The sequence below is a fragment of the Rhipicephalus microplus genome, chromosome 7 (assembly GCF_043290135.1).
Source record: "Rhipicephalus microplus isolate Deutch F79 chromosome 7, USDA_Rmic, whole genome shotgun sequence".
In the NCBI taxonomy this organism is placed as follows: domain Eukaryota; kingdom Metazoa; phylum Arthropoda; class Arachnida; order Ixodida; family Ixodidae; genus Rhipicephalus; species Rhipicephalus microplus.
Window position 1 is genome coordinate 52,829,252 of NC_134706.1, and position 24,885 is coordinate 52,854,136.

The 24,885-nt window shown below is 45.8% G+C and overlaps 1 protein-coding gene across 1 annotated transcript; it reads left to right on the forward strand.

The window, feature by feature from the left end:
• Window positions 1-459: 459 nt before the first annotated feature.
• LOC142767765 (BTB/POZ domain-containing protein 6-like) lies at window positions 460-23,866 on the forward strand. The gene is made up of 4 exons (XM_075869997.1): window positions 460-577; window positions 20,638-20,744; window positions 21,163-21,386; window positions 23,236-23,866. The coding sequence occupies exons 1-4, from the start codon at window positions 460-462 to the stop codon at window positions 23,864-23,866; spliced, it is 1,080 nt and encodes a 359-aa protein (XP_075726112.1).
• The last annotated feature ends 1,019 nt before the right edge of the window (window positions 23,867-24,885 follow it).

A 24,885-nucleotide genomic window follows, 5' to 3' on the forward strand; every position in this document is an offset into this window, starting at 1 on the left:
TTGAAATTAAAAACTCTAACGATAGAGTCGTTAGATTAACATCCTTTGAAGATAGACTCTGAAGATTGATATAATGTATATGAATATTCGTACACACTTTGAGTAAACATCTTAAGTGAAAATACTATCTGTTACTAAACGTTCAATGTATGTGTCCCCTGTTGTCCAAGTATGTCTTCTTGTTTATTGTTCGTCGAACTACGATAAATTTGATTCGCGCTGCGTCTGTGCGCTTTTCTCGTCCCATCTTGGTGCATTTTTCTCGCGCTATAATGTACGGGATCTATCATACAAGAATTGCTTGCTTGATTTATATGTGCAAGTAAACGTCCCAAAACCACGACATGATTATGAGAGACGCCGTAGCTGAGGGCTCCAGAAATTTCGACCTTCTGGTGTTCTTTAACATGCACCGAAATCCGAGCACACAGGCCTACAGCATTTTCGCCTCCATCAAAAATGCGGCTGTCGCAGCCCCGCAACCTACGGGTCAACAGCCGAGTACCTTGGCCACTTGACCAGCACCTGGGCAGGGCCATCATACGAGAATGCAAGCTGTGCAAGCACGGACACAAGTGTGAGCAAGGACAAATGCTGAGCGTGCACCGAGGCATGAAGAAATCGTAAATATGGGTGTTATGTTTTGCCGCTCATAAGTTGATCGTGCGGATGGGACAGCACCAGAAGCTACGTTATTCAAAGCTTCTTTCCCGGATCTCTCTCGGCAAGGTCGCAAATTGCTTCCTTTAAGCATGGGACGACAGCGCGGGAAGCTACGTTATACAAAGCTTCTTTCTCGACTCTCTCTCGGTATGCCCGTGTAACTATACACCACTTATCCCCTGGAATGCAAACTACGTCCGTCTCCTCCGCTGCTGGGGACAAACACACAATGTGAAACGAACCGGCTCTGCCAACCGGCTTGGAATGTTTGTGGTTTAGAGACAAGTCGCCGCTGCTGGGGGCAAACGCACTATGGGATTAAGCGACCCCGTCCTGCCTCCGCGGCCGGGCGCGAGCTCAGTGGGAGTAGGCGACACGCTCTGTTCTGGCGATCAGCTCAAATTCGCAGCGATGCACGACCCGAGCACAAGGAAAGCGGAGAAAGTCAAAGGCCGCTTGCTACCTGCGGGGGCAATAACGTTCCGCGCGCAATCATTCAATCACCGACTTTGGAGGTTCGTCTCGGCTCGCTGGGTGTGGGAAAGGGCATGAATGTACGGGGTCTACAATGCCGATATCTCCCGAGCGTTAGAATTCCTGAGCGCGTGGGAGGTGGAGAGAGAGAGACATGATGAGAAAGAGTACCAAAACGCCTGTTTAAACTGTAGAAGCGCTGCTGTCGAGAGTAAGGTCAGCCCAGTAGGGAGTGACTTAATCTGAGTTGAAACAGATTGGATGATAGAATGTTGAGGCGGACCAGCAGTGGCCCCCTCCCCTTTTTCTTTGTTACCGCAAGATGCTTAAGACTGGAGGGAATCCGTTTCTCTTCATTCGAGGATGCAATCATTTAACTGATAGATCAGTACGACTCCGTACGAAGCAACTTTTGTCTGGGTCGTAACCACTTGGTGGTCGAACAGTGAGACTAAGTACGTTGTATGTAGTAACAGTGTTCTAGGCTCTAACTTAAGAAAAGTTAAGTAGAAGAGTAAGACGCTGTTGATGCCTGTGTTATCGTGAGTGTGCTTCGGCAAGATGTACATATGACTGTAAATATTTCGCTGTAATATACCTTCAAGTTTTCATTACCTCCAACCTGCCTCCTGCTTCATCGACGCCGATCATCTCCTTGACGGGACTTCAATTCATATCAAGGAGATCAACGAACGAGAAGGAAAACTTAACTATGGGCACACACGCTGAGGGAATACCAAGGTTTTTACGCGAGAGCCAAAGCACCAGGATACGAAGGCAATATGGTCCGCACTGGTGACACAGTGGTTTAGGGGCTGACAAACTCCAGCATAAAGTCCGCGCAGGCTCGTGCTCGTCACTGAGGCGTGCACGCTAGCAAAAGGCTGACCACCGACGCAGCCGTAGAGTTTCTTAACGCTTCCAGTCACGGTGTGTACAAATGTACACGCCAACTTGAATGGCTCGTCACGTACCGCGTCTTCCATCAAATGGTTCGAAACAGTGTGCATATTCGTGCATTCCTCCTGGGTGGAGAACTTGTGACCACTTAAATTCACTATGCTACGTATTGCTCCAGAGGATCACTTTGCTGGACGCCCTAACATGTTTGACGAGTGTTCGACGTGATGCGTTCTAGGACCAGCGTGAACAGTAGTTTTTTTTTTCCTTCGCTCGACACGAATACAGCAATAAAACTAACTGTGCATGCATTTCGGGCCTAAAAATTGATGGACCCTGAAGCTTCGCCTTTAAGAGTTGAAAGCGATAGCGATATCCGGTCTTTAGTGCGCCCTTTAACCACTAAGTGCATACTTATTAATATATTTTGTATTATACACGCAAGCGTGTCGTATCTATAGTAATGCAATGACTGGACAGTTTGGCCACTTCCCTCTGCTAAAATGGCGCTCTTCTGTAGTCGAGACACGTTTTTCACAATGTCTGACAGATGGCAACACTGACACATACATGCGCGCGCGCGAATGGTACAAACAGGTTTTTGATCTAAAGCGAGAGTCGCATGGCCTCCAAGATACACGCCGTGCGCTTGCCATCTTAGAGGCCACAGCTGCCTGGATCGGGCGCGCGCGGCGGTGTGCGATCCAGGCGGCCATAAAAAGGCCATAAAGGGTCGCACAGTGCCTCACAGATGGCAGCAGATTGTCTAGCGTTTGCTGTTTGCTTCATCAAGGCCTCTGGAAAGGCATTCATTTATTCATTTTATTACCTTAAAGACCCCACTAGGGGGTGTTACATAAGGGGTGGATGTAGAGAAATTATACAAAAAAATGCTAACCATGTATGTTAATTGCGAGACAGACAATGTGTTACGTTTTGTAAAAATAAACTCGGGCAGGTAATGGCGGCAGTGCTGTGGGAAAGGTCGTTCCATTCAGATGATGCCCGTGGAAAGAAGGAGGCAGAAAATGTCTTGGTGTGGCTGCGTGGACGGGTGACTTGTAGGGCGTGACCGGTGCGATGAGATATGCGGGCTGGAGTGGTGATAAAGTCCGGTCGGTCACGTGAGCTGTAATAGAACTTATGGAACAGAGCTAGGGTGGCAATGCGACGACGAAGTGCAAGAGTTAATACAGATGATTCTTTTTTCAATGATGACACACTGACATTATATGAATATGATGAATGAATAAATCGTACCGCGCGGTTCTGCAGTGCCTCAAGTGAATTTGTTAAGTAAGCCTGAGGCGGGCTCCAAATGGCAGCCGCATACTCAAGCTTTGGCCTGATAATAGATTTGTAGGCTAGAAGTTTCTGGTGTTTGGGAGCGTGGCGTAAATGACGTTTCAGAAATCCAAGTTATTTGTTAGCGCCCACTAGTATGTTAGTGACATGCGCACCCCACGTTAGATCATATGACAATGTTACACCTAGATACTTATAAGATTCGACTCTGTCCAAGTCAACATTACCGAGTGTGTAAGGAAAAGTTAAAGGGTTTTGACGACGTGAGAAAGATAATGATTAACATTTAGTTGATTTAAGTTTCATGAGCCAATGGTCACACCATGCTTGAATAGAGTTAAGATCATGTTGAAGTGCTTGGTGCTCAGATGGATTGGTAATAGTACGATAAATGACGCAATCATCGGCGAATATGCGAATGTGACATGTAACGTGCGAAGGTAAGTCGTTAATGAATATTAGGAAAAGTAGAGAACCTAACACCGAACCTTGGGGAACACCGGACATAACTGGAAGAGGGTTAGAAACACACTCATTAACAAAAACTGATTGGGAGCGATTCCTCAAAATTGCTGCAATCCAATTAAGAATGTTAGGGTTAATGTTTAAGCTAGAAAGTTTAAAAAGAAGGAGCTGATGAGACATACTTTATCGAACGCTTTAGCGAAATCTAAAAAGATGGCATCAGTTTGCTGGTTACAGAAGTTTTTAAAGTGTAAATCATGAAGGAAGTTAGCTAGCTGAGTTTCACAGGATAGACCTTTGCGATAACCGTGATGTGAAGGATTAAAAAAATCATTTAAGTCTAGAAAGGTAATTATTTGTGAATAAATGACATTTTCGATGATTTTGCATGGTATACTTGTTAACGAGATTGGACGATAATTTAAAGGTGACTACTTACTGCCAGATTTATGGATGGGAACGACCTTTCCCACTTTCCAGTCATCGGGCAAGTGACCTGTTGAAAGGAATTGAGAAAACAAAATACACAAGAAAGCAGCCGAAATGTTCTTAGTATTAAGTAAAAACTTCAAATTAATTTCGTCAAAACCAGCTGATGATGTTAACTTGAGACGTTCTATGCAAGATATTATGCCATCAATGGAAAATACAATGTCAGGCATTGGTAGTTCGCTGGTAATACACCGAGATCTTAGTACAATCGGAGGCATGGCATGGTCATTAGTAAATACACTTGCGAAGGCGGTGTTAAATACGTCCGCACATTCCGTGTTACTTATAAAATTTGTTTTCATTAGCTAGTGTTATCGTGTGTTTTTGTTTTGGGTCAATCACCCGCCAAAATTGCTTAGGATTTCGTGTTAGCATACAAGAAAGGTCATTGTGAAAAAACTTGTGCTTAGCGTTTTGTATTGCCGTGAGGTATTCGGTTTCCGCGGAGGAGTACTTATCCCACAGAAGTGGGTTGTTGCTCTGTTTAGCAGCTCGGAAATATTTTTTTTTCTTATTTTCTAGTCGCTTCAGTGATTTGTTGAACCATGGTTTGTTTTTGTTAACACGGAAACTATACATACCGGAATATACTTCTCAATTAGCTCTAGCACTTTGCTCTTGAAAAGCAACCAGTTTTCTTGCACTGGATGATTACTATTGTGTCTCAAATACCGGGAAAAAGCGGGTTAGCTCGCTGTTGATAGCTTCATAATTGGCCTTATCATAAAGTCGAATTGTTTTTTTGTAAGTTTCACATACTAGCGGTGCAAAGTTAAAGGTTGCATGAACAACCCTGTGGTCGCTTATTTCCCTTAAGTGTGTAATGGATGTCATAGAGTCGGGGTTGTTTGTTAGTATCAAATCTAGGGTGTTTGACGAGCTCTGTGCGACACGCGTTGGTTCAGTTATAAACTGCGAGAGGTTGAAGTTCAGACACACATCAACAAAGTTAGTTTCTTCTGGGCTAAAAGTTGTGTAGTTATGCCAGTCAATGCGAGGATAAATGAAATCTCCGAAGAGAACGATGTCAGCGTTTGGATGCACTCTTGTGAGAGTGTTTAGAATGCTGTTCAGTTTGCACGGGAAATCGAGGTTACTTTGGGGCAACCTATAGCAAACGCCTAAAAGTACGGTTCGTGGTACCGCGCGGCAGATGACCCATAATATTTCGATGTCCGAATCGATGTGTAATACTGAAGATGATAGCTGCTGATTCACTGCCACAAGGACCCCACCCCCACGTCCATCTGTGCGATCTTTGCGATAAATATGAAAGTTAGGCAGGTCGGCTAGAACTTCATCGTCACTGATGTTGCTATGTAGCCACGTTTCAGTTAATATGAGCACATTGCTGGTAGATGATAAGACAACATTTGATACAAGCTGACGTTTCGGCAAGAAACTGGGAATATTAGTAAATATTACAGACAATGTAAGGTTTGCCGAGGAACTTTGCTATGATGGTTTTTTTTCTTTTACAGCCCGTTGATTGCTATTTGAATTCTCTGACTGATTGCGAGACTTCATCATAAATATATTTCTTCGAGCCAATAGAAAGTGTTTTGTAAGACAGTTGAAAGCGATCAGATTTAGTTTTGGCAAAAGCAACCAAATGCTTACGAGCGTTTCTGACCGAACGGGAGAAGTCCTGTGCGATACTGTAATTAGTCCTTTTTAATTTTCGAGCATTAGAAAGAACAGCTTCTTTCGTTTTGTATATAGAAGCTAAACTTAACGATGATGGGGCGACCGCGCTCGAGAGGGTGACGGCCTAGGCGATGAACCCTTTCAATTTCTTTTGGATTTATTGTAAGGCCAAGGTGGTCACGACAGTGCTGTATGACCAATTCTTCGGTTTGGGTGTAACTTTCTGAATTACTAGGCTCGGGCAGGCCATAAAATACCAAGTTGTTTCCCCGGGATCGATTTTCGGCATCGTCAAGACGTGTCTCGAGTTCGAATACTTGGCGAGCTGTCTGGGCTGTGTTGGTCTTTATGTTGTCTATTTCTGTGCGAAGCAAAATAAGGCTCTGACAATGTTTTTCAACATCATTTATCCGCTGACTCAACTGGGCGATAGTTTGATTCGTGGTTAGAAGTTGGTCTTTCAGGTCACTTCTGAAATTAGTTTGGACTGACCAGCTGATATTTTATGCAATTCGTCGAGTATAGCGGTTGTCTTAGGACCCGGATTTGACTCGACGTCGCCCGATAACATGAGCAAGGAACGAATGACGTCAGCACACTCGACAACAACTAAAAAGCAGCACCGTGGGCTCGGCAGCTGTAGCAAAAAGTAATTGCTTGATTTCTTTGAGAACAGAGTCTACTGTTTACTAACCTGCATGGCAAAGGTAAGCGGGTTACTGCTCTGTGCTGTAGCACAGCTAACGAGCCCACGAAGCGCCGCGGTAGATCGCAGCTCTTTTGTAGGCGACAAACAGGTTGATGTTCCAGGCGATGCGGTCTCCAACGGTGAGACCGTGAGATGCGGTCTCCCACGAAAGGCATGATATGCTTTCGGCTAGATGGATATAGTTGTCCATTTTCAAAGCTATTTAAATGTTCCCATGTGTTTTTATCGGCGATGACTGCACTATAGATCCCCTATCCCGGTGTGATGATTAAGGAAGTTCGTCACTATGTTTGTTGATAGCGGACGAGAAAGGATTATCATGAACTTTTTATTTCATGGCATGGGTGGAACGGCTGACGGCGCACGGATACGCTACCGTGTGCAGCGCCGTTGAGTCGGACGACGCGGCCAACCCAGCAGTCAGGGTCGCAACTCCGGAGGTCCAGGATCAGGCCACGGCTCACGAGGACCACACCCGGTAAGCCTCGCCCACGAACCTGCTCCCGGCCACTGCACACAGGCAGGAGCCGTTCAGCAGGTCTCGGCCTTGGACCTTGAACAGACACACCGGAGCTCGACCTGGCCGACACGTACGGGTCTCACGTCCGGCTCAGGAACGCTGCCAGGAACTCATCCTCTCGAGCAGCGCACCGCTTCCTCTGCCTTCGTGGCCTACACCCTCGAGCTCTTTTTCGCACGTTTCTCGGTACGGCTCGGCACCGCTGGCGATCCTCGATTCAGCCAGCAACTCCCCTGGCCCCCCGATCCTCGGCCACCCTGGACCTCGCCCGGCTCCGTGGTCCTCCGTGCACACGCCCGCGTCTCGCCCGGCAGAACGTCTCGCTCGTCCCTTGCCGATGTGCGACACTCTGGTGACACCGGCGCTTGATGGCATGGGTGCGACTACTGAGCAGTCAACCCGCATCGGAGACGCGATGCTCCATGCGGGGAATGGCCAGCCCGTCCAGCGAAGAGCGTGCGCCGAGACGCGATGCTCGACGCGAGTCTACAGGGTAACGAGATTGCACATGCAGCGGCCCGCGTGCTTACTTCCCGGGAAACTCCCCGTTCCCCTGATAGACCTGAACGTCCCACACCTTTAACACGGTTTCAAAAAATCAAAGAATACTACATTGAGCAACGCCGCTTGTACCCCGCCCCAGCGAAGGGACTCTCGCTGGGGCGGGGAGGAGCGCGTCCTGCGGCGCCTAAAGACAAACACGCTGCTCTGTCCAGCCATACTCAAATATTACGACCTAAAAATAAGCGGGCAGTGCCAGTACTATGGGGAAGTGGCCAACACTTAACATATGGTCTAGGCCTGTCAAATGAACCCAAAAAACCCCCTTTCCCAACCCCACCAAAGAGGACTGAGAGACGACCCTACTCAATAGCTCCACACTAGAGGAACAGTGAACTCTTGTCCAGCGGGCTCGGGTAACGACCTCGACTAGTGACGTCCCGGACTAGGGATGTCAACCAGCCCGGTGGGGATAAGGGCTATCTGGCACAGCCAGCATCAATAAAGGTTTTTTCCTCCTCCTTCCTTCTATACCCGGCGACGCGAGACGACACTGCTTAGGGGCTTTACAGTCGTCGGAACGGCAAGGCGCATTGTGATGGTCCGTAGCAAGCAGTTCGACCACGGAGCATAGAAGCGTCGCTGACAACAAGTGATGGTGCTCATTCAAATACGCTGACGTGTTTCACATTCTCATTCTGTAATATGGGCAATGGTCGTATAAAAAGAAACTAACAAAAATAAGACACACGGTGCGGGTATACGAGAAAAGAACGACAACAGGACAGAGCGCTGGCTACCAATGTTCTGCACGCTTTTCAATTGAACAGACGGTGCCATCTTCAGTGTTACAATATTGGGCTGGCAATCAGCGTACCCGACGGCAGCGGCGAAACACAACCGCGCGTGACCCGAAAGATTTTGCACCAATAGCACAGTGGGGCTTGAGCCCGGGTCCGCTGAGTGCCAGCCCATATTCTACCACTGAGATACGCCGGTGCTCGTGACTTGTTGTCAAACTTGCCTTAGGCAGGCATGACCTATGGCACTAATGGCACAGTCGGGCGCGAACCCTGGTACACTGGGTGCCAGCCCGGTACTCTATCACCGAGATACACCGGTGCTTGTGACTTGTTGTCAAACTTGCCTTAGCCAGGCTTGATGTCAGGAAAGCAACCACGACAATACGACTTGTAAAGTGTTTTAAAACAGCGAAAGAACAACCAGTCGTCGCGCGATGCGAATAGCGCAACGAGTGGGCCGTCCAATGCTCCAAACCATCACAAAAGCTTGTTCTTGTTCCCCTATTGCCTGTGGCGCATACCCACTTCAGCCATCATTCCTCATCATCGTCAGTCACTGCATGGACAAGTGGCAAAATTTCTAGCAAGTGTTTAGCGGATACTACGCTTCTCAGGAGAATAACGAAAAATAGTATGGCGAATGCCAACCTACTACCCAAAAATTCATTATTAATGCCCTAGTGGGTACTAAGCAAGTGTGCTTGCAGTTGTTACCCTATGACTGCTTCGAAAAGGCTCTGAAAAGCCATTCTTTTAGCTTTCGATGTGACTGTGCTGTGCCTACACCGCGCAGGCCTGTTTTTTTTTTTTTTTTTGACAAGGATGTTTGAACAAAGGACCAATTGGGAAATGATACATAAGAAATAAAATAAATAGAACTAATAAAAAACTAGCAAGCTAATATGGTCTGAAATAAAGTGAACTTATGCCTCAGCTTAACATTCTATTCCTTTTGTTGCCTTTGGAAAATCCCATACGGCCTCGCAAACGCTCCTGTGATTTCTTGTTGTGTTTCTTGATGCATATGCCAATATGTCAACCAATGTGTCAACCAAGTCGCTGCATTTATTTTCTTCTGACAACTTTTCTTTACACTAATGTTTTATGCCTTCTTTGATCTGAAATTGTTAAATGATCCGATTCTGTTAGTTTCATTCTGTACTTTATCGCGATGTATGTGTTTATTGTGTACCTATTCGAATTTTTATGTTGACGCCCTTCCTGCTAAAATCCCTGATGGGATTGGCAGTATGTCGAAATAAATAAATAATAAATATCCTTTCTCAGAGGCTCCAATGGAAAGTACCACCGGAAGGGATACATTTAAGCCAACCTATAGACGGAGAGGTGCTTCTAACAGTCCCTTTCATTTATTTGTAGATAAATTGCATGTTAAGAGGAAATGATGACGGGATTAACTCTCGCTGCAGTGGATGCATATACTATAGGGTAGACTGTGCCAAATCAGACCTGTGTAGATAAAAATTTAGGGGAGTGTCTCTTCATCGTATTCTCGTAATTGATATATCCGCCATTCTAGAGGAGCACCACCGATTTTTCCAAGGGTACTTATGATGGCAAAAAGCAGATTGTGCCACGCGAGAGATATATATTTATAGTTAATCATGCATTATGTTCGGCTTCTTTTCCGTTGCTTTTTCGATTTACAGATTAGTAATTATTTTAGCGGGTGCGGCGATGGCGTAGTGGTTAGAGCATCCTCCTCGCATGCAAGAGGTCCGTGGCTCAAATCCCGGTGCCGTGCAGTTCCCAACCGGAAAAAAAAATCCGCATGTTGATGGAACTGCATTAAGAGGCCTGGGGTGCGGCCTCACCGGTAACCACCGCCGGGAACGCACTCCCTCACCAGAGAAGGATTGGCCACCCTGGTGCAGTATCTGGCCACTACCTCCCACATGCATACGTCAAATAACTCACGGCCCTCAGTCCCCAGCAGCTGCGAAGCAACTGACCATGGCGACGGTCAGATCTGCAACGCAGCAGAGGGTGCTAAGAATCTCTGGACTACAGGTCGCCATTGGAACCTGAACTTGGCAACGTTTAACACTAGAACCTTATCTAGTGAGGGAAGTCTAGCTGTACTATTCGAGGAGCTAGAGGGTGTTAAATGGGATATAATAGGGCTCAGTGTGGTTAGGAGGACAGATGAGGCCTATACTGTGCTACAGAATGGGCACGTCCTTTGCTATCGGGGAGGCCTCTACTGTGCTACAGAATGGGCACGTCCTTTGCTATCGGGGCTTGGCAGACAGAAGAGAACTGGGAGTGGGGCTCCTAATTCACAGAAACATAGCTGGCAACATAGAGGAATACTATAGCATTAATGAAAGGGTGGTAGGTATTGTAATTAAACTGAAAAAAAAAAGATACAAGATGAAGGTATTACAGGTTTACGCGCCTACATCCAGCCATGATGACGCTTCAGTTGAAAGCTTCTATGAAGACGTGGAATCGGCAATGAGTAAGGTAAAAACACAGTATACTATAGTGATGGGCGACTTTAATGCAAAGGTAGGGAAGAAGCAGGCTGGAGACCAGGCAGTAGGAGATGATGGCATCGGCACTAGGAACGCCAGAGGAGAGCTACTAGTAGAATTCGCAGAACGTAATAATTTGCGGATTTTGAATACCTTCTACCGAAAATGAGAAAACCGCAAGTGGACATGGAGGAGCCCTAATGGCGAAAATAAGAACGAAATAGACTTTATAATGACTGCACACCCAGGAATCGTGCAGGATGTGGAAGTGGTTGGCAAGGTACGATGCAGTGACCATAGAATGGTACGGTCTCGAATTCGCCAAGACTTGAAGAAGGAACGACAGAAACTGATACGCAAGAAGCCAATCAATGAGCTAGCACTGAGAGGGAAAGTACAGGAATTCAGAGTGTCGCTGCAGAACAGGTACTCGGCTCTTAGGGAGGAAACCAACCTTAGCGTAGATACAATGAATGATAATCTGACGAGTATCATTACGGAGTGTGCAGTGAAAGTTAGAGGCAGGGTAGTTCGAACAGGACACTGGCAAGCTTTCCCAGGAAACGAAGAACCTAATTAAGAAGCGTCAAATCATGAAAGTGTCAAGTACAACAGACAAAATAGAACTGGCAGAGCTTTCGAAGTTGATTAATACACGTAAAGTATGCGATGTAAGAAGGTATAACATGGAGAGAATTGAACACGCTCTGAAAAACGGAGGAAGCGTCAAAGCAGTGAAGAGGAAACTTGGGATAGGCAAAAGTCGGATGTATGCACTAAGGGACAAAGAAGGCAAAATAACTACCAATACGGATAGGATAGTTAAAACAGCGGAGGAGTTTTACAGAGATCTGTACAGTAGCCGAGACAACCACGACCTTACTACTATAAGATCTAGCAGTAACCCAGATGACACCCCACCAGTAATGATAGAAGAAGTCAGAAAAGCTTTGGAGAGCATGCAAAGAGGCAAAGCTGCTGGTGAGGATCAGGTAACATCATATCTGCTGAAAGATGGAGGACAGATTGTGTTAGAAAAACTAGCCACCCTGTTTACGAGGTGTCTCCTGACGGGAAGGGTACCAGAGTCTTGGAAGAACGCTAACATCTTCTTAATACATAAGAAAGGAGATGACAAGGACTTGAAGAATTACAGGCCGATCAGCTTGCTCTCTGTAGTATAATTGCTCTGTAGTAGATAATTGCTAACAGAGTAAATAAAATATTAGAATTAAATCAGCCAAAGGAACAAGCAGGATTTCGAACAGGCTACTCAACAATTGAACACATTCATACTATCAATCAGGTTATAGAGAAATGCTCAGAGTATAAGCAACCACTATACATAGCCTTCATAGATTACGAGAAAGCGTTTGATTCAGTAGAAATATCAGCCGTCATGCAGACACTGGGGAATCCGGGCGTATAGATGAAGTATATATAAACATTCTGGAAGAAATCTACAGGGTATCAACTGCTACCATAGTGCTTCATAAAGAAAACAATAGAATACCAATCAAGAAGGGTGTAAGGCAGGGGGACACAATCTCCCCAATGCTATTTACCGCGTGCTTACAGCAGGTTTTCAGAAGCCTAGAATGGGAACAGTTAGAGATAAGAGTTAATGGAGAATACCTTAGTAACCTGCGCTTCGCTGATTACATTGCATTGCTGAGTAACTCAGGGGACGAATTGCAACTCATGATTACGGAGTTAGACAAGGAGAGCAGAAAGGTGGGTCTTAAAATTAATCTGCAGAAAACGAAAGTAATGTACAACAGCCTCGGAAAGGAGCAGCGCTTCAAGATAGGTAATAGTGCACTTGAAGTTGTACCAGACTATGTCTACTTAGGGCAGGTAATAACCGCAGAGCCTAACCACGAGACTGAAGTAACTAGAAGAATAAGAATGGGGTGGAGCACATTCGGCAAGCACTCTCAAATTATGACAGGTAGATTGCCACTATCCCTCAAGAGGAAAGTATATAACAGCTGTATCTTGCCGGTACTTAGCTAGGGAGCAGAAACCTGGAGACTTACAAAGAGGGTTCAGCTTAAATTGAGGACGACGCAGCGAGCAATGGAAAGAAAAATGGTAGGTGTGACCTTAAGAGACAAGAAGAGAGCAGAGTGGATTAGGGGACAAACGGGGTTTAAGGATAATATAGTTGAAATAAAGAAGAGTAAATGGACATGGGCCGGGCATGTAGCGCGTAGACAGGATAACCGCTGGTCATTAAGGGTAACTAACTGGATTCCCAGAGAAGGGAAGCGGGTTAGGGGGAGACAGAAGGTTAGGTGGGCAGATGAGAATAAGAAGTTTGGAGGTATAAATTGGCAGCAGCAAGCACAAGACCAGGTTAACTGGCGGAACATGGGAGAGGCCTTTGTCCTGCATGGACGTAGTCAGGCTGATGATGATGATGATGATGATGATGATAATGATGATGATGATGATGATGAATTATTTTAGCACTTTTGATCGCTATCGAGCCAATTGGGGATGAATTTTTTTTTTGTTGCGTTGTGCTCATTCCTTAACTGCGTGAGGAAACCACCTGTTTTAGCTTAATAAAAGATGCCGCTTTATTTAAAACTGCCGTCACTAATTTTATTTGTACGTAGCCTCAGTTCAACCCTGTAGCAAGTGATGATTGCAATTTTTCAGTTGTTGTATTTTGCTTTGTATGCTGTACATGTATGTATGTACCCACTCCCCTCTGTAATGCCCTCGGGCCTTGAGGGTAACTGAATGAATAAATAAATAAATAAATAAATCGAGCTGGGGATAGTGACGTAGAGTGGCCGTGCTACGCCCCTGTTAGCGCGGCTCTTGTATTACGCTCGTGTTACAATCGTGGCTCGCGACAGCTGTGGATCGTTGTTGAACAGCCCGGTCACGTCCAACTTTCATTTAGTTTTAGGTATAAAAGCTTCATTAAGTTAGCGCTAGCTGCAACACCTTGCCGATTCGATTATTTATATTTTTAGCGTTTTACCCGTCAGACCGATTTGGACGTCTGCAGCCGGTGCTGACTGACCAACTCTGCATGTAAAATTAATTCGCTGCATCTGTGGGTAATACAACTAGAGGAAATTTTGCAAGGCCATGGACAGATAAAAGAAGGCGATTGTTCACTTCTTCCTCACCGAACACTCATCTTTCTATAGCAAAAACCGCTGTACCCGCGGCTGATCACATGGGCTGTACATAGTACAATTGAACGCAGAACGTACTTCTTACCACATTTCTCGCGACAAACAGGCATCATGGCAGTAACGAAGAAGCATGGCGACAACAATCGATGTCAACCTAACCGGATCTGCCCGGAATCTGCTAAGCATTCGCAGTGTCGGCTTCTCCTCAGTGCAAATGAACCGCCTATCACCACGTGATGACGCTCGACGAATAGCGTGCACTGAACACGTCAAAGGCTGAGTGTGTGGCACCCGGGCAACTCTGCTACCCGAATGTAGCATATACAGAAACTCTAGACAGGTGTGGACCAAGGGACATCTGATGTCACAAACGTGCAAATACCCTCCACCTCCCCCCCCCCCCCACCCCCACCCCAACCAAAAAAAAACTCCAATGCAGGTCTCCACGATTGCATAGATATATGTACTGGCGCTGAGTGGATAATTTAATGTTGAATTTCAATGGTAGAGTCGGAGCAGCCAATGGACAGTGCGAGCGAGTCCTCGAGTGAGTGACTCTGGCGTAGAGCAACGCTTCCAAATCCGTGATTGGAACACAATCTGCGCTGACGCGGCAAGGAAGGGGAGCAAGGTAGAAGCGGAAGTTCTTGAGTTGCCCATAATACCCTATGCGTAGTTGTTCAAATCTGCTAAGAATTCCACTGTCGAATTTTGTTGAATTACTTCTCGTCCTGCAGTTTCAGTGTCGCCGTCTTTATCCGATGAACCCGTCGTTCAGGGGTGAACTCGGAGCTGTGCTATCGAGCTGGATTATTTGCCCAGTCGATCATGCCGTCCATCATTACTGCCAAAACACGCGACAGCGGCGGCACCCCCAAGTTGAGTGCCACCAGTTAATGGTGCCGCCCTTGATAGTGCCATAGATCCACTGAAATGGGTCTACGTTGAACTAACAGAACTAACATACTACCTATGTACCCAACGAACGCATGTTGCTCTTGACACCGTTACGCAACTGTAAACAACTGGCTAGATAAAAGGTATGCGGCGGCTCAACATACACATGTGGGAACATTTGTACATAACTTTAGCGTCATTTTGTCACGTTTCGCTCGGCCGTAAAATCACGCCGGTCACTTTGCCTCCGCATGCTTCGCATGACATCAATTCCCGTGGTATGTGGGATTTGCTTTTTTTTTTCTATTTATCACATAAGCGTCATTCCCGATTTTTCGGTCACAGATTTTACGCTGATTTTCCACTCACAACCAAGGACACAAATTCTGATATCGACCCTGAAGCCGGAACGGCTGCGAAACTAGCTCATTGAAGCTATCGAATTACAATGCACTTTCCAAAGCACATTACGTATGCTGCCAGCCGAGAAAAGCTGGACGAGCATGGAGGGGAGAGTGCGAGACACGACCGAGAAGAAGCATTTACGGCACGAAATGATCACATCACCACAAGCTCGCAAGCGCGCTGAAATGGGAAAAGAGCGGGAGGTGGTCGGAAAATGAATGCGGTACTTTTCCCGCAACAGTAAACACAGCGATATTTCTGAAGGTTTGGCTAGGGTGCAGTCAGGCGTTTCGAGCTGCTGCAGCGCTTTTGATTGGCTACTAGAGCAAGACACGTGACTACACGTGCAGCGCCATTTTCTAAAGCGTTAGCGTGGCTACATTGAAGAATGACCATACTCTCTTAGAGATCACAGCATGTGGTTTCGAGTTTTGTGGAGGAGCGTGTGAGCAGCGCGAGTTGTGTGATTGGCGGAATTTTTTTCAGTTGCTCGTTCGAAGTGAGCAAGCAGTTGTAAGGTACGTTGTCCGCTCTACCCTCTTCGACGGACTCCGCATTTCTTTTGTTGGCTCAAAGCAGGATTTTACACGCTTCGATACTTCGGAGATCGTTTGGTTGCTCCTACGCAATGTCGGGTAAGTGGCAGCAGAAGTGCATTTCAGTTGAGTTCGTTTAGGTCAGCTTTCGTCGGTAGCAGGCGGCACCACGCGTGTCGTTCTTTGAAAGCGTCCGCGAGTGACTGTATCTATACGTGTCTGTTTGTGAGCCTCTGTCATTTGGCAGAGATTCTCTCCGTGTATTTCGTTCCGAATGGTTGTATAATGTATTACTGCGATGTCCTTGAGTTGCGTAGCTCTCGCCGGTTGGTGCCCCGTCCTCGGACTCCTCTAACAGTCTTCCCAGCTTTCTCTTCTCTCTTACCTTTTTTGCCGCGCCTTCTGCGCCGAGTGCTCTCGTTCCTTTATGTCTCCACCTTTTCTATTAATTGCTTCGCCGACGCCCTCAAGGCACTGCACAAATCAAGTGCCTTTTTCGTTTCCGTCTAACCACCACAGCCACCATTTGGAAGCCGGTGAGGGAATACCGTATGAGTGACACAAATGTATTAATGATCGTGAACTGCTATAAGACAGGACACGTTGACACGGACTCGGTGGTGCATCTTCATGTACAGATGCATCAAGTGTGAATAGTCCGTGTTTATGTAGTACATGACGTTTCTTTTTCAATATCAGTGTGTATTACACCTCAATCAGATCGAAGCCACGGTTATGGCTTTGCGCTCCTTCCCTCGTTATTATTTTGCTCGAAAGAGCCACAACTGCGACTCCTAATCGAACATAAACTGACTTGCCCAACAACGTGTACTTCTAGATTGCATACTCTTACCGCGCTGGAGTTTTACGTCCCAAAACCAGGATGTGATTATGGGAGATGGCGTAGTGGAGGGCTGCGGAAATTCGGACTGACTTTTATTCTTTAACCTGCGCTTTCATCGCACAGTACACGCGCCTCTGCCATTTCGCCTCCATTGATATGCGTACGCCGCGGCTGGGTTTGAACCCGTGACCTTCGGGTCAGCACCGTAGCCGCTGATCCGACCTCGGCAACCGCTTCTATCGCATTCATTTCGTTCCTTGAAAAAGAGTATTTGCGCCAAAACAAAATTATGGATTACATGTGCAAGTATGCACATTACTGGTACGTCCAATAAAAGCAGTGCTATTACAGAGGTAATAACGGTTACGCGAACTATTAATGTAAGGCGTGCGCGGCCGTTGCTCGCGTTTAAGTTCTGAACACCCCCAACTACGCCGCATCCTTTTCCGACAACAAGCTTCAGCACGCATGCAAGCCTACCGCATGACCACGGTATGCGTACAGCGCGCCCATAACCAGGCTTCTCCGGCCTCCGCCCGAATCGCCTACTTGTGTCGCGGCGCTGGCAGGGGCCAAGCGCCACTTTGTCTAGACGCATGGCGCGACATTGTGGCGACACCGTTTATCGCTTCTCCTTGGCGCCGCTTCGGTCGCCCGTACCACGTGTATCGCCCTCTATCTGTGTGCGCTTGCCGCTTGGTCTCTCGAGAGCTTTGGATGCTAACATGACACGCAGCGACCAGGCTGCGACATTGACGGGCGCCAGCTCTGCGCAGAAGGGTGGAGAGAAAAAAACAAAACAAACACGGTGGTGTGTGGGGGATCAAGGAGGCTTTCACGGTGCTATTGACTGCTTTAGTTATAGTAGGGCTTCGTGTGTTCTTTTTTCTTAAATTACGGAGGATGCTTTTCGCATTGTTATCGTCTTTGTAGTTCTTATCACCAGTGCCGAAACAGCTCTTTCTAATACTATAGCACGGGAAGTTCGCCAATTGCGTGCGTATTTATGCTGATTATTAAACCATACCTCGGCGTTCGTCCGGAGCATTGGTTGTTCAATAGCGAATCCTATTACCGTAAGTTTCAAGGCGGACAAGCCAAATTCATTGATGGCTGCAAAACTTGCGGCTCTTGCCCCGCCACGGTGGTCTAGTGGCAAAAGGTACTTGGCTGCTGACGGGCAGATCGCGGGATCGAATTCCGGCTGCGGCGGCTGCATTTCCGATGAAGGTGGAAATGTTGTAGGCCCGTGTGCTTAGGTTTGGGTGCAAGTTAAAGAACCCCAGGTGGTCTAAAGTTCTGGATTCTTCCACTACGGCGTCTCTCGTAATCATATGGTGGTTTTGGGACGTTGAACCCCACATAATAATCAATCATCCTTAGAGTACTATTACTTACTCTCTTCACAACCATACGCATGGGGAGAGGGGGAATCTTATGTCTTGATATACATGTCCACAATCTGTTTGAACTACTGCCCATAGTGACGTCACAGAAAAAAAGCTGATGCCTGTGCCCCCCCCCCCCCCACCCGTCGGGTCTGTGTGAACCCCCCTCCCCCGAAAAAAAATTTCTGGCTACGCACCTGCTTTCACATAACTTTTTACTTTTAACATGGCAATCCTTACATACAATTCCCTTCGCTTCACCGTTTCCTCAATATTTTTTGGCAAAGGACAACTCTCTAATCAAAATAAAACACAATTAGCATCAAAAATTTCTTGTTACCAAAAATTAAAAGTAATTATTATAGATTAATTTGTGGTTTTACAGCAATGTTCTTCTGCAACAGTATTCCAGGAAACGTTAAGCTTTGTAGTAGTCTAGGCTGTTTTAAAAATAAATTGTTTTCGTGTTTAATTTACCTCTAAATAATTTAATTTATGTTGGTAAATTGGCTATATCTTGCTGTAATTATTTTTATATAAATATTATAATAAAATAACCTCTTTTCTTGTGTTTGAACATTTAGCAAATTTCCCGTTTTGTGACATATCAACTAATTTTCTTGCTTTGTTATTATCAATGTGCATGTCAGATTTTCAGTATAATCGCTACTCTGTTTATATGTTCTATCTTTTCTACAATACTGCATGTTAGTAGTTGAACTGGTTCGCTGCATTTTCTTTTATATTAACCTGCTTGTCTTCATAGTTTGAATCCTTGCAACATGTATCGCAGAGTATTTTGCTATCGCGTTTTATTACATTTGCTGTCAAGTGTTATTGCTTATTTGAACATTAATCGTCGTTGCCAAGTTGATATTGATATTTTGTTTGTCTATTTAGTAGAGAAGGTGCCCTTGCAGCCTAGAGCTTTGGGACCTCCTTCTGTAAATTATTTTGCGATGTAAGACTTCCCGATTGAATGAAAAAATTCTTGTATTTTGACGGATAAGGACACGCGGTCTCATGTACACACAAAATGAGATTCTTAGAGCCATTTCAAATCCCTTTGTGGCATTTCTGTTTTCCTTTTTTTTTCAGCGCACTCATAGGTTGAGAATACAACTGTCAGAGAAGCACGAATTCTCAGGAAATTCGCAATGATCTCTCAGTGCCCACCGTTGTGTACTTGCGCATTTTATTTTTCTATGATATGAGTTCTGTGTATGCAAACAACATCGATAACCCTTTTTGCAGTTGCAGCGCCACGAGGATCCTGTCACGTGTGTAGAAGGCAATGCCCGGTGTCGTGCTATCTAAAATGACAATATTATCAATACCAATGCCGTACTTACCAAGAAAATAAAGTAAATGCACAAGAACGCATGCGTCGCAGTATAGGCATTCTCAGAATGATCCCGATGAGATCAGACAGACCGCATACAATTAATCACAAGTAATCGGCCTAGCTGCACTAAATAAAGAACCTTCTGGGCATCAAGAGACACAATAAAATGCTGCATGTTCGTTTCTGTTTGATTCATGAAAAAAATAACCGCTGGACGTGATTATGGGGAATGGCTCAAGTGGTTCAAAAATCTAATCTTCGCGTAGTTACAATGGACAGGTGGTGCTATCTAGCGTGGCCCAGTTGAACAAAACAAAAAACGCCTGCAAATTTCGAGCCAGTGGTGGGAAATTGATCAGTGGCCATTGTTGCTGCTGTGGCTCCCACTGCTTTCGGTATGCTGCTACTAGCACAGTAAAGTCGGACAAAGATATGCACAGCAGCAGTGACGTGAGTTGGTTCGGTCAGTCCGCTTCTTGAGGTGGGTACTTTGAAGTGCGCTAACCTGATACGAACCACTAAAACGTCATTTTATTTCAAAATAGGCCCTTCCTTAGCACAAAAGTAATACTACGAGGTTTCCGGAACGCTACTTCAACAGTCAACATCGACCTAATAGTTGCCTTTAGTCTGCCTTTCAAAACATCGATATGGTTATGAGGAACACTATATTGGAGGGGTCGGAAAAGTTTGACCAGCTGTGGTTCGTTAACGTGCGCCTTAATCAAAGTGCTAATGCCTCGAGGATTATGGCCTCTACAAAAATGCGGTCGCCGCGGCCTGTGTTCGATCACGCAACCATCGATTAAGCACTCGAGTACCACAACCATTCGACAATCAGCGGGTGGCAAGGTTGCAGGCAGACATTTTTTTTTTTAATTTTTTTGGGGGGAGGGGGGATCATCTTTATTTCTGGAAGGATTCGGGTAGCCAAATGTGGTCGAGTGTCATTTCGTAGTGTGTAGGTCATGCTGAAAGAAAGTTTGGTGGTGGGGAAGGGCGAGCCCGCTTTGCCAGACCCTGGCTGGTGGCTCCAAAAAGAAAATTCGGCTGCAATACATTTTTTCTTGTGTGTTTTCCTTTCCAGATTACCGGAACATTCGTAGCATGTCAAGAAATATTTGCAGTTACTCCTACCCGTGTCCGCCCTTCCATGCCGAGGAAGTTATCAAAGAGGCTGCGACGGGTGCCGAGGTAACGAATGCAGTTTTTCTCATCTCTGAATAAATCTAGAATTTATTAAAAAGTGCAAAATTAATTTTTCTCACACAGTAGTTTGCTACCGTTTGTGCCTTCAAGCTTCGTTTGCGTAATAATATAGGTGATGCACCTTTTATAGCGACCACTGCCGGCCGCTGAGATACGTTACTTAGCACTGTTTTTTTTTTTCTCCTCACCATCCCTGCATGCGTTCATACAATGACTTTATGCTCGTACACCTCCAACAGAAAACAGTCGAAAAGTTTCCATTCTATTTGACGATCTCTTAACTCAAAGTTTTATTGAAATGCGCTACGTGTGTCATTTACAGTTTTCCAAACCAATCGATCGCACTTGTGATCGCTCTATAACGAATTGGCGTCATCGCAGTGTGCATTTTGCCTCTTTTCAGGTGTTTTCCTTTACCGAATGTCTGGATTCCGGTGACCTCGCCGACGTGGAGATCGTGGTGGATAGTTCCCATTTCCCGGGCACAAAGGCGACCTTCAAGGCTCACAAGATGATCCTGGCTTTGCAGAATGAAGTGTTCAAGGTCATGTTTTATGGTGACTTCGCCAAAGAGGACCGCATAGTGATCACTGACTTGCACCCGGAAGGCGTCAGAGGCCTCTTGAGGTAAATTCTGTCTCCGCCCTACTCACAGGATGATGGACCCAACCCGTATTTCTCACCTATGTGAACGAGCATTTTGTCGATCACTTTCATTCAGTATCCGCTGAGCTTTGCCTTCACTTTCTTTCATCTTCCCCTGTGCCAAACGTTACCAGCAAATTGTCGCTCGGTTGAGTGTGGTGCAATGGAAACCTCCCTCCCTATGATTTTCTTTGCCGTGAATTTTCCGCTGCGTTTCTTCTTTGCGATATCATACATGGAACTAATTTGCGGCAACATTTGTGCACTCTTTTGTGCCTGCACATTTTTTAGACATAAAAACCCCCTGAAATCCTGGGGTCACTGCATAAAATTTATTTTCAAATAGAAGCATGGAGTTTCCCAACGCGTTATCCCGATAGTTTCTTCCTACCTCTTACGTTAACTTCCTACATAGTTTTCTTCATACCTCCTACGTTGAATTTCATGGTTCCACATCACTTGCTGTCCCGATCGATAGTCTTCTGGTGATCAGCCAACTGTAGTTGTCCAGTATTTTGATATCCTTGTCAGTAACACCACGGGCCCAAAAATGAAGGCTGTGTGTTCGCTGAGCTTGTAGTTCGTCTCAAAAACTGGTTGACCAGTGCTGCATATAGGCAGCCCATCAAGTTGCCTGCGAACTTTTAACGAGATAGCGCTAAAGAGCTCGTTTTGCAGAAAGTGCGGTGTTGGCGTCGGCATAGTTGGTTCCGAGCGAAAAATAATCTTTTGAGTGACAAAACAAAGTCAGAAAGATGCAAAAAATAATTAAATAAGATTGCTGGAACCGAGTGAGAATCTAACCTGGCTGTTTGCGTTGCAAACAGGTGTTCTACCGCATAGCAACGCTTCTGCTTGGAAATACAGTGATATAATTTTTTTCCGCTTGTAAATGCTGTGCGAAAAACGTTTATGCTTTACAAAGGCGTCCTGTATACATGCTTCACAATGTAACCTTTGATACCGAAGTAATAATGCGTGGTACACACGTACATTGCCATCGGGCGTCAAAACGTGTGATTATAACGACTTCGTGGTTTTGAGGCAGGCCACTTTCTAGAAAAGGGACACACATTACTGCCGGCCTTCCCGTACAACCACTTAATGGGTGCATAGCAAGTTCGAAGACATTTTTCCCTGGTTCAAAGCATGCTACCCATAATACATAGAGTGCGGCTTGTGCGAAACATTCACCGACGGACGCCACTTTGAACTTAATCAATTGCGTTGTAGTTATGCACCATCTAAGCTTGTCGAGTAACATCAAACACTATGAAGTACGCGCTAAGTGGTTTATCTAAGCAGTTGGGACAAAACATCGCTGTCGTGTTCAGGCAAAGATTAAGAGTACGCCATAATTTATTCTCGAAAACCTTTAGATAACTTTGTATGCTCTAATTGCAGCTTGAATCATGCGCTGAAGCATTCCGTTTTGTTGAAAACGGTGTAAAGCCACAGCTGGCCGATTCTCCAGGCACCATCCACATCCTGTATAGCACAAACACAACCCGAAACAGTATAATGTTACCACATAGCATTATTATATATGTAATAATATTTAATAAGTTTATTCATTTGGAAGGGTTTATTTTATTTCAATAGTAATTATTGCCATCAACTTTGAATAAAATCCAGTGCTGAATTCTTGTTGCCCCCCTCCCCCCAGTATGCTAGACTAGCATTGTTTCAGAAAAGGCCTTATGTTCTACAACATGTATGACGGTGTTTCATGACACAGCAGACTGAGCTTAACAGACATGACACCACGTTGAGGGAAACTGTTTAAGCCAACTGCTTTATTGATTGTTTCGCAATGCATGTACTTCTACAGCGGACGTCTGGAAGTGGCTAACGTGCATCAGGCCCTGTGCATGCGGACCGCCGCTGCCAAGTATCTCGTCCCTAAACTGGAAGAGAGATGCGTGTCATTCGTGAAAGGCCACATGAAGCTGGACGACGTGTGTCCTCTCCTGAACTACGTTTTCACCATAGGTGAAGAAGACCTGCTTGACCACGCCAGCACATTCATCATTCAGGACACTCTCAGGGTGATTAGCTCTTCGAAGATCACCTCTTCTACCGAGCTCACCGTAAGATTCATCCTCCGCCACGCGACCAATGTTCCAGAGGTATCAATGGTGACAGCAGTGTACAAGTGGTCGCTTGATCAGGCACTGTCACGCGTCACGGAGAACGATCAACAGCCCGACGTTCGCGCTATTATGCTGCCGTTTTTTCTCGAGCTGCGCTTCCTTGCACTGACGTCCAAAGAGTTTGTCAAACGTCCTCTGGCGTGGAATATCTTCACCACGACCGAAGCCCTACCCTTATTGAGCAACATCGTCAAAGAAGGCTCGATGACCATGCCACAAGGATTTTGCCAGATCAGGGAGGCTCGTGGGCACGCTCCTAAAAAATGCCTGGTCAACAAAGAGTGTCAGCGTCCAAATGGTCTTGCATGACACATTGAAATTAAAAACTCTAACGATAGAGTCGTTAGATTAACATCCTTTGAAGATAGACTCTGAAGATTGATATAATGTATATGAATATTCGTACACACTTTGAGTAAACATCTTAAGTGAAAATACTATCTGTTACTAAACGTTCAATGTATGTGTCCCCTGTTGTCCAAGTATGTCTTCTTGTTTATTGTTCGTCGAACTACGATAAATTTGATTCGCGCTGCGTCTGTGCGCTTTTCTCGTCCCATCTTGGTGCATTTTTCTCGCGCTATAATGTACGGGATCTATCATACAAGAATTGCTTGCTTGATTTATATGTGCAAGTAAACGTCCCAAAACCACGACATGATTATGAGAGACGCCGTAGCTGAGGGCTCCAGAAATTTCGACCTTCTGGTGTTCTTTAACATGCACCGAAATCCGAGCACACAGGCCTACAGCATTTTCGCCTCCATCAAAAATGCGGCTGTCGCAGCCCCGCAACCTACGGGTCAACAGCCGAGTACCTTGGCCACTTGACCAGCACCTGGGCAGGGCCATCATACGAGAATGCAAGCTGTGCAAGCACGGACACAAGTGTGAGCAAGGACAAATGCTGAGCGTGCACCGAGGCATGAAGAAATCGTAAATATGGGTGTTATGTTTTGCCGCTCATAAGTTGATCGTGCGGATGGGACAGCACCAGAAGCTACGTTATTCAAAGCTTCTTTCCCGGATCTCTCTCGGCAAGGTCGCAAATTGCTTCCTTTAAGCATGGGACGACAGCGCGGGAAGCTACGTTATACAAAGCTTCTTTCTCGACTCTCTCTCGGTATGCCCGTGTAACTATACACCACTTATCCCCTGGAATGCAAACTACGTCCGTCTCCTCCGCTGCTGGGGACAAACACACAATGTGAAACGAACCGGCTCTGCCAACCGGCTTGGAATGTTTGTGGTTTAGAGACAAGTCGCCGCTGCTGGGGGCAAACGCACTATGGGATTAAGCGACCCCGTCCTGCCTCCGCGGCCGGGCG